Source organism: Rhagoletis zephyria, unplaced genomic scaffold (assembly GCF_001687245.7).
Source record: "Rhagoletis zephyria isolate East Lansing unplaced genomic scaffold, Rhagoletis_zephyria_1.1 Rzeph_scaffold_00974, whole genome shotgun sequence".
In the NCBI taxonomy this organism is placed as follows: Eukaryota; Metazoa; Arthropoda; class Insecta; order Diptera; family Tephritidae; genus Rhagoletis; species Rhagoletis zephyria.
The window spans coordinates 95,765-106,297 of NW_016158058.1; the positions used below are offsets into that span (position 1 = coordinate 95,765).

At 30.8% G+C, this 10,533-nt stretch overlaps 1 protein-coding gene across 1 annotated transcript; it reads left to right on the top strand.

Annotated features, from left to right (window-relative positions):
- Positions 1–2,043: 2,043 nt before the first annotated feature.
- Positions 2,044–2,799, top strand: LOC108362276 (uncharacterized). The gene is made up of 2 exons (XM_017615192.1): positions 2,044–2,279; positions 2,351–2,799. The coding sequence occupies exons 1-2, from the start codon at positions 2,052–2,054 to the stop codon at positions 2,675–2,677; spliced, it is 555 nt and encodes a 184-aa protein (XP_017470681.1). The 5' UTR covers positions 2,044–2,051; the 3' UTR covers positions 2,678–2,799.
- Positions 2,800–10,533: the final 7,734 nt, after the last annotated feature.

The window sequence follows — 10,533 nt, forward strand, 5'->3', positions numbered from 1 at the left end:
TTTAACGAAACTTTTTGTGTATTTGAGTGGGTCTCTGGATGGTTTAGTTTCACAATTTAATCCGACAGTTGGCGCTGTAGTTGAGTTATTACTCAAAATCTTGTTTATTATCCTATTTGGATAATGTTTTAAATATGTAAGCAATACTATTGCAAAAACGTGCTGCCAAGTGGTGCTGAAGTCGAGCTATTACTAAAAATAGCCAAGTAAGAAAAGGGGCCGTGAAGGTCAGATTAAATCGACCTGTTGCACGATTGAGTATATCGAACGCTCCTGCGTTGCGATTGGCCCAATGGATGTGATTTTCCAATATTATTATGCGTTCAGACTTTTAAGGTATTTCGTCTGAAATAAGTATATTTATATTGCATTTCTGTAGAACAATGATTCGCACCCATTTTGAAATTGCCACCTACTATACTGTAAAGCTTCTAGGACATTCACTATAGAACCGGGTCATTGTTGCCGCCAGGGAGTGAAGAGGAAAAAATTTATTTCGCTTTGCGAATAACCGTGCTATGAAATGCCGCACAACTGGAGAATTTCAAGAACGGATATAACACTTTCCTTAGGTTATTTAAAGCGGCAAATGACCACCAAACCTTAATCTTAGCAGACAAATGTGCCAATGAAAATCGTAAACGTGAATTGTTGGTGAAAATGTTGGACCAAAAAGTTTCAATAAAATATATAAAAATTTTGGGCGGGACGAAGTTCGCCGGGTCTGCTAGTAATGAATAAAACTCCTTCCGAAATAAACATTCTACTGGAAAAGTGCAGTTATACTAAAAAAGCTAACCGAATAGGCAGCTGAACGCAATGTACCGTAGTAGACTAATTTTGATTTAAAAATTCTATCGCTGCCTAATGGCCCTATTATGTATGGCGACTGATAGCCGATGGGCAACCGTAGACTGAAATTCGCATTAATAATGGAACAAGATTTGTATTACAAGTGATGGACAATATATATTAGTTCAAGCACGATAAAGCTAAAAGTATGGTTCATAAGGATGCCTTAATCCTTTAATTTATGCTGAACTGAATATTTGCACTAATGTTTTATATTTTCATTTGTTTACTCCGAACGACGTCGGGTGCTCTACTAGTAAAAGATATAAACGATTTCAGTTTCATACCTATGTATTTCATTCACTTGCTGTTGGACGGCGCTGTTTTCAATCAGCCTTATCATGGGCGGATGAATTTGTTTTCGGGCGAAATTTGAAAAACCGCCTAAAGTTATGCAATTATTTGTTTTTTGAAATCAACTACAAACCACACACTCGTTCGTACACGTGGTATTCACATATCTATAGAACCTATGAATGAAAATGTTGAAAAAATTGATTTATGTGAAGTAATTTGATCGAGACAAACACGTAGTTTAACCCCCCAAACTTCGAACTTACTTTGTATGGAAGAAACTGCATGAAAAAATTATCAAAAATCAACGCGATTTTCAACCACTTCAAACTTGCACTTGGTAAAATTGAAGGGGCTATAAAACTGTATATTTAGAATATTTCTAAAAAATCTGACGAGTTGCAAATTAGTATGGTAATTTATTGCATTTTCCTGAGTTTTGCCCAAAGTCTAGAGATTTTATTTTTATGTTTTTCTGTCGTAGTATGAATTATAAGTTCATGAAAAGTTAACGGAAAAAATTTAAATGCCCTACTTTACTAAATTTTTTCTGTATTTAAACTTTTGTCTTTTACTGTCGGTACATGCACATACATATATGTAGCATTTTTACTATTTATATTTACTTCAATGCAAAAAAGAGAAAATGGAAGAACAAACCAACCACACAATCAGTATTTACATAATAAAAATACAGAATTTCGCATTTTTAATAGAAACATGAGATTATGAACAAAAAAAAAAAAAAATTATAATAATATTGTAGCATTTCCGCTTCGTGTTCACTGTTATCTTTACATGAAATTGTTGCAATCGCGTGTTTGAATTTACCAAAAGTCTTAGTCCAAAAACTAGTGTTTCAGTATTAAATGCCTCAGTTTGAAATTAACTGTCGAAATAGTACAATGAAAATTTATTTGTTGATTTTTCATTTAATTTTAATAAACTTGAACGGCAGTACCGTCACTGCAGATGATGAGCCAGAAGACTATAAATTTATTTTAGATGCAGTGACAGCAGAGAAAGAAGATGACGATGTAGCTAAAATTAAAGTAGAGCTGGATAAAAGCGGGGATCTCGTGAAAATCAGTGGTCAAGCAGAGCTATTTTTTGATTTGGATAATACATGGCAGGTATGTATTTGTAACTACCGAAATTGAAAGGTTTAAAGGTTTTCCCACTTCTTTCTACGTACTCTTTGCAGCTGAAGATTGTATTGAAAGGTGCAGGCGATTCGAATGATGAGTACAAAGATCTAATAGCGCTGCCGCTATTGGGTGTTTGTGATTTTATGAATTTTTATTACAAAATCTATCTTTACGATTCGTTGGTGAAGTATTCGAATGCACCTTCGCCAGCCGATTGTCCGGTTGTAAGCGACACCTACATTCTAAGTGAATATCCTTTGATTTTGGGCAACTTTCAAAAATTCCTCCATCCTGGATTCTACAGCGTCGAGGCAATTCTGTTTCACGAAGATGAGGAGAAATTCAAATATCGCATAGAAGGTCATGTAATAGAGGAACGATAAACCAGATCATAATCCATTAATTAGGCTATTTGCGCTGCTTACAATATATAATATATGTAATATGCCTAGTTTTGAAGTTTGCGACACGCTACGTAGTTGGTGCAGTTTCATTACTAAATTCCTTCAGGCCAAATTAATGAATTCGTTTGTGAATAAAATATAACTATGTACAATCCTTTTGAAAATAATGCGCAGCAGAGAACGCTGTTTATAAAATCAAATTAAATTTGTATTAAGGGAATTATTTATTTAAAAATTATATATAAAAATAAAATTTTTTTATATACCTCTCATTTATAAATGGACAAAAAAGTAGAAAATAATATTTCTCAGTCCCATAGAATTAGTTTTCATAACTTTTGATTTTGAAATTATAGCAAAAGTCATTCTAAACAATTTATGAGATAATAATTCCACTTGCAGTGAAAAGAGAACAGAAGACTATGCAAGCAACGTGCCACGTTTAGTATTTACATACATATGTATGTATGTACATGCATATACATATAACAGTAATTGATTTCATTTAAAGAAATGGCGTCCATATCCGCTGTAGCGTATGTAGTGCATATTTTTGGGCGCAATATTTAACTTCTTCTGGCGGGGCGACATCTACCCCTAGACTCTTCTAATTGTATGTCTTTGTTATGATACCTACGACGAGGTTGATATCTATACTAGGTTGCTATATTTATAGTAAAAATGGTGGTCTGGACATACAACATTGCAAGTTGATAAAATCATTGTAAAATGGATGTCGAGGCTTTAAAAATTTTAGTTTGAAAATATTTTGAAAAGGCTTGCCACCTGTTTGAAAATTCAAATTTAAACTAATTATTCTAGTACTAGTACTTCATGCTAAGTACAGTTCTATTTGTTTTGTGTGTTTTCATCATTATTTAGCCATTTTTCTTAAGTACTTTCATACCATAATTTTTCTAAGTGTAAATAAAAAACCCCATTTTGTAATAGAAAATATTATTTTTTAATTAAGGAAAAAAGTTTATTTTTTCTCATAACATATTTCACATTAATAATTTTTCTCACGATAATGCGATTTTTTTAACAAAAATAATGTAATGACTTCTGTAGCATCATCTTGTGCAACTTTTACAATGAAACTGGCATAAATAATGGATTACTCAGCTTTGCAAACAGTAAAAGTACTATTTTTCGATGAAAAACCATACAAAATAGCAAAAGTTTTACCGCAGCGCAACTAGCGTAAGTTTTAGGTGAAAATAAACATCAAAAATGAATTCCTCGACCCAAAAAAACAGTAATATACTACAAATTTCCAGAAGAATTTCATTATTTGATAGAATATTCCAAATTATTGATGTGTATACATCTTTGGTTTCGGTAGGGGTAACATTTGCGAAGATGTAACGCATATCCCAGCAGAAAATTTCGAAGGGCTTAGCATGTGTATTTCGACAGAAAATTTTTATTTTCAGTAGAAGCGCCCTGTGTTGACTTGCTATTGTAAATGGTTGCATACATTTAGGTATATGCACAGTAAGAGGAAAAAAATACTGAAATAATCTTTACTGGGACCGTTTCTAACTGATGAACATATATGAATATATGTATGTATAATATAAATATGTATGGATGATATAATAGCTCTGATCCAATACTTTTCGTGTAAATCACTTTCACAGCAAAACGTACTGAACAAAAACAGTATCGGGTAAAATCTTGCAACTTCAATCTCTACAAAACTCTCCAAAAATCGCTCTCATTTACATGAACAGATTATATTCCGAGAAGAAAATTTAAATTTAGGAATATATATAAATAGAAATGATCAAACTATAAGCTCAAAAACAATAATTGATGCGGTGTTTTCAAGATATTTAAACGCTCTTGAGTCAAAAAGTTATACAAGTATCATATTTTATCAATCATACCGATAATTACCGATAATTAATTAAAAATGAAAATTTAAAAAAAAAAAATTTAATCTGAAACCGAATAAAATTAAGTGAAATTAATATTTAATCTCTAACCTAACCTACATGTGTATGTATGTAACTGAATCGCCTAAGAATAGCTTTACATATAAAAACATTTTCCACATTTTCGAGCTTAACTCCCTTATCTGTCATTAGAAGAAGATTAAAATGTAAAAGTAAACAAAAATTGACGCTGGTAAGAAAAAGAAGTTTGTAACGGTATTTATAATAAAATATTCAGTTAAAATATATTTACATAGCATAATATGTGTAGTAGAAAAAATTGACTACGGTGGCACAGAGAAGAAGTTTAACTTTTCCTCGAGTTGTCTGAATAACAAGCGCAACCAATTCTACAGCTAACGAGCTTTGATTGAGATTATATTTTTATATAAACGTACTTTTATGCTTTGCGTACGCATATGTTTACACATTAAATTTCATGAGTACCTAGTACCCACGCGGTTTTTTTTTTTAAACCGCATAAAAAATAAACCGGATCTAAATAAAGGCTTATAAGGATTTTGGAATTTTTCTAAGGGAGTTGTAAACTTTCGTTTAAGTTTGGTTTCATCACCAGACAGTGTGTGTACGTAAACTTTTTTAACCCATGATTAGAATACGATCTGGCCCTGGTGATCTCCAGTTTTGAGTGCTCTCTACAGCTTTTTTGATATCGGCCTTAGCGAAAGTCACGTTATCGTGGTTCCACGCTTATTTAATTTGATTTAATTTAAATTAATTTTATTATATAATTTTTCTTTGATTCTATTTAATTTAATTTTATATTATTTTATTGTTTTATTTAAATTTTTTATTTTATTTTACTTTTTTAATTTAATTTAATTTAATTTAATTTAATTTAATTTAATTTAATTTTATTTTATTTTATTTTATTTTATTTTATTTTATTTTATTTTATTTTATTTTATTTTATTTTATTTTATTTTATTTTATTTTATTTTATTTTATTTTATTTTTTTTCTTTCGTATTTTATTTTAATTTGTTTTATTTTAGTGTATTTTAGCTTATTTTACTTTATTCTATTGTATTTTCTTTTATTTTATTGTATTTATATTGCTTTTTGCTACACTGTGCTGCAAAGTACAAAAACTTTCATAGGCGCACTTCTATTGCTTTTTCGGCAGTTCCACTCACTACCAATTTTTGCACTAAAAATTAAAAAAAAAAATGAATTAGCGTTTGAAATAAAGTATGTATGTACATAAGAATCTCGACAAAGTGCTATAAATGTAATAACAATAGCCACTTTTGAAAGTAGCAGAAAAGTGGAAGATTAGAAAGAAGTAGATAAAAATGGTAGTATAACAGAGCACTTCACTGATGGATATGAGGAATGAAAAAAAAAAAAAATACTTTCATCCGTCGTTTTGAGTGGGTAAGACCGGGACCGGGTTAGCTAGATTTGAGGTGAAATGCAAAGCAGAAAGAATAGGTACTTATCGTGGCCAAGTACACAAATGATGGCAGTAAATATGTAAGTGGGGGTACAAACCGAGTATGAAAATGCCAAGAAGAAAATTCCAACTCCTAGAAAAAATATTCTGCTTTTGTTCTTAGCGAATATGAAATGATGCAGCTTTATTTTCTATGCAAATTTTCATTTCATTCAACGATTCTATTCTTTTATTTTTTATTCTGAAATATTTTGCTCTTTTAGGCGCTTTTGATTTTTGTAGTTTGCTCCAACATCATTCCATTTGCATGAAAAAGTTCTGCATTAAAAATGCAATGAAATTTATGTACATAGCTAAGCAAAAGTTTGGCGGCGATATGAAAATAAGTCGGGCGTTTGTTTATGACCGCCATTTTGGTTTAGTGAACGGCTGTGCGATCTGAACTTGCTGTATTTTTACTTACATACATACTTACTTACTCCTTCGTTCGAAAGCCTTTTGCATTTATTGCGTTTGATGTTTTTGGTTCGACCTTTTTATCTTCTTTTCTCATCTTTTGATTAATGTCTTAGGCTTTTGGGTGGCTTTTTTATGCAGAACTTGCCTGCTTTTTAAATTCATTCTTAGTCACCTTCAAATGAATAACTGAATGAAAATTTCCATTTTTACCTCTGATTTTTGAACGCTTGATTTTAGTATTTATTTTTGGCGCACTTGGATAGATGACCTTCGTTCGACGGGTTTGGCTTTGTGCGTACACTTTTCATCACTATGAATATAAAAAAGTGAAATCAAGACCAATTGTGTGATATTGATTTATATTTTATGCTTGTGTAATTTTCCTAATGGATTATTTAGGAAGACAGCAAGTTTTTAAATGACTAAAAGTACAGAAGATGAATTACTCAATTGGATGTTGAATTAAATACGTAAAAAATCCATCTTAGGAAAAGTTTAGTTTTTTCAGATTATTTTAGAAAAGGAAACAATGAAGTGTCGTCCTGTCAATTTCCCAGAAAAAATTTTGTTAGCTTTCGGCTTTGTTTTTTTCTTTTGTTTGTTAAATTTTCTTTAAAATTTTAGATTTTATTTACAAAAAATATTTTTTTTAATTGTATTTAATTTCTAGAAACTGATTTATTTCATTCTTCTTTTAATAAAATTGTTTCCTATTTAATTTTATTTATATCTTTTGCTATTTTAAAAAGAAATATATATATTTTTTAATTTCATTTAACTTTTTGGATATTCTTTATCTCTTTGATTTATTTTTCTATTTCCTATTTAATTCAATTTCTATAATTTTTAAATTTTATTATTTAAAAAAAAAATACCAAATTTTTTTAGTTTAATTTTTTTATTTTTTAGAATTTTTTTAAAGTATTTTTTTTTAATCTAATTTTTTTAATTACATTTTCTTTTTATTATTTTGAAAAGAACACATTTCATATTTAATTTAAAACATATTTCTTTAATTTTTCTTTTGTTTTTAAAACTAAAAAAATATTTCTGGATATAAAGGTTGAAATTTTGGTGAACATTTTTTTTTTTAACATTTAAGGTTTTACTTGTGCGATTTTTTTTCATTTTAAGGGAACCCTATAACTGCTTTCAATTAGTGTAGAACCGATTTTCTTCAAAACTGTTATCTTATCTTCACTGTTCAAATCAGTTGAAAAATGAATACTCTCGCCTATTTTAAACAGAAAATTCTAATTTGACACTACTGTGCAGTGTCGAAATCCAAAATCATTAAAAAAGCTTTCCCTCCAAATCTCAAGTGTGCACTAGTTAGTCGTCTGTTATCAGATTTGCATCTTCGTCTCTGCAGGAACGAACTCTAGCTTTGAAACCATTCGATCACAGTCTTACTTTTTGATGGAATCTCAAGCTGTCTCCACTCCGCCCCTAAGGACTGCAAAATCGTTTCTATTGATGAATATTTCCCTGCCATATCAGTTCTTCTCGATTGGGTGGTAGATGGAACTGTAAATCAAATAATGGTCCTTAGATTTCTAGGTGGCCAATTTCTTAGCTACCCACGCAGATGGTGACAAGTGCTGGCGCACATTTTTCATTGCGCAGAGACACTTGCAGATCCTTGCTACAACCAGGTTGAGAGCCGAGTCTTTCTTGGCTTGATCGTTTGAAGCGTCACTTCATCATCAATTTGCTTCTTTCTGTTATTTTTTTATATCCAAGTGGCTGCGTGGATACTTTGATGCTGATGCCAGTTACTAAGAACCTTTGTCTTCTTTGCCGAGGCAGAGTTGATCAGCTAAGACTTAAGACTTTTTAAGCCTCCCGTTCATTTATCTAAGTGAATATTCAACACAACTATTCATTGAATGCAAATGTTTTTAATATAACAAATTTCAATTAAGCAATTGTGCATTTATTCTACAGAATATAAGACACTATTCGGTGACAGCTTAATCCTTGCGTAAATTTGGATGTACTTCCTTAATGCCTCAACTTTACGTAGAGAGACAAAAGAAAAGGAAACGACAAATTATGTTGATTGTAATATTCATGACATGACTGATATAATATGCCATAAACGTATGTATGTTATTTTGTATCTGGCGCTTGCGTAAGTATCAATTCTGTGGCTGTGTCGCAAACAGGCTAGACGCCTCTATGCCTTCACAAAGTTAAGAACATTTATTTTCATTTAATACCCAAAATCGCTGCTACTTATGTCGAGGATATCACATATAAATTTTGGCCCCAATTGTAGTCGGTTGAGACGTCTTTATACGGTAATCTGAATTTTGACCCCTTTGCGACACGCCTTAACCGACTTCAATCGGGACCAAAATTTATATGTGATATCTTCGACTATGGTAGTTTCGATTTTGTGTATTAGATAAAAAAAAAATTAATTTTAATTTTTTGAGTTTACATAGGTACATAGAGGAATCTGAAATTTGCCCGCTGTGCGACACGCCCTAACCGACTTAAATCGGGACCAAAATTTATATGCGATATCTTCGACTATCGTAGCATCGACGTAGGGGTAGAGGCTTAGGAAATCTGATGTAAAAATTTGCTTCCTACATTTCGAGACCATCCTAATGTATGTGTATTTACATATGTATGTACATATATTACACGATCACACAAGCATATAATTTGTAATCTTAAACTTGTTATAAGTGTATTAACCATAGCACCTGGTTAATTGTTTATCAAGAAGTCATGTATTTTTCCTTTTTTCCTTTTTTTCCTGTTTTCTTTTAATGCTAAATCACCTTCATGGTGCGTCTTTAAAGCAAGGAAAGGCAGCAACGAAATCATAAGAAACGAAAATATAAGCAAACCGCACTTTTCTCATCTCCTCAAAGCCACCCAGAAGCACGTACTTGTTTAGTATCAATAATGACAGTGACTTATCAGAAAGTGTAGCTCATGTTGCCCAAATTTTGAGTGCACGTCAGCCAAATTTCTGCAGAGGAATGAATGACATGAAAATTTGATTTTGCTCCCTTTTTCATATACTCGTACATACATATGTATATGTATATGTATGTATGTACGAAAGTAATGATGGTTAAGAAGCTTGACTAAAAAGTAGATAATGTAAGAATATTAAAGCTTAATTTTAAGTTAGAGCCTTTCTAAAATCGAGAAAAAATGTATAGAAAAATCTTAAACCGACACAATAGAAATTATCAAAAAAGATATAGCGTAGCCAAATTATACAATCATTGTGAATAAATTTAAGAGTACATGTGAGCAAATTCCACGAGTTGTTACATTTTTCGGCAAAGACGTATTTTTTGGTGGAAAATGGTGGCACACTTATCTTAGAAAATGCATTATCTTCAGTTTTGTATAAAGTACAAGATACCATCACGAAATTGTATTTAAATGTAAACTTAAAAAAAAGACCACTCGTACTCATATACCCGCGTAGCACCAAGTCATATTAAATATTCAATAGTAATTAAATGTTGGCGTAGAAGATTTTTACATAGTACTACATATGTACATATACATACGCACATACATATATTACTTACTTCATGTATTAAACAATTTTAGAATGAATTTCGAGTGTGCCAATAAAAATTGTAAAAATGGAATATTAGTTTCACAAATCCTAGTCCTCTTTTACTCAATATTAATTTTTGGAAGAACGTTTTTAGCGGATGAATATAACATTACATTATTCAAATTGAAAAAATCGAAAAATTTCAAAAATAGCAAAATAGTTGCCACAGATATTCTGCATGTTACCATTTTTGTAATTTGGTATCACACTCTTGAAATGACATGCTTGATGGCAGCATCCTTTTCCTCTAATACGAATATCCTATTTGAAAACTTCCCAAAGTTATTAAAAAAAAAACAATTACGCTTTTTTCGAGTGATAATGAAAAAGGAGTAATTTCGGTAATCTTTCGCCTAAATAAAATTTCAAGGCTAGAATTGTTCAAATAATTGATTTATATTTTATTGTACTTGTTTGTGGAA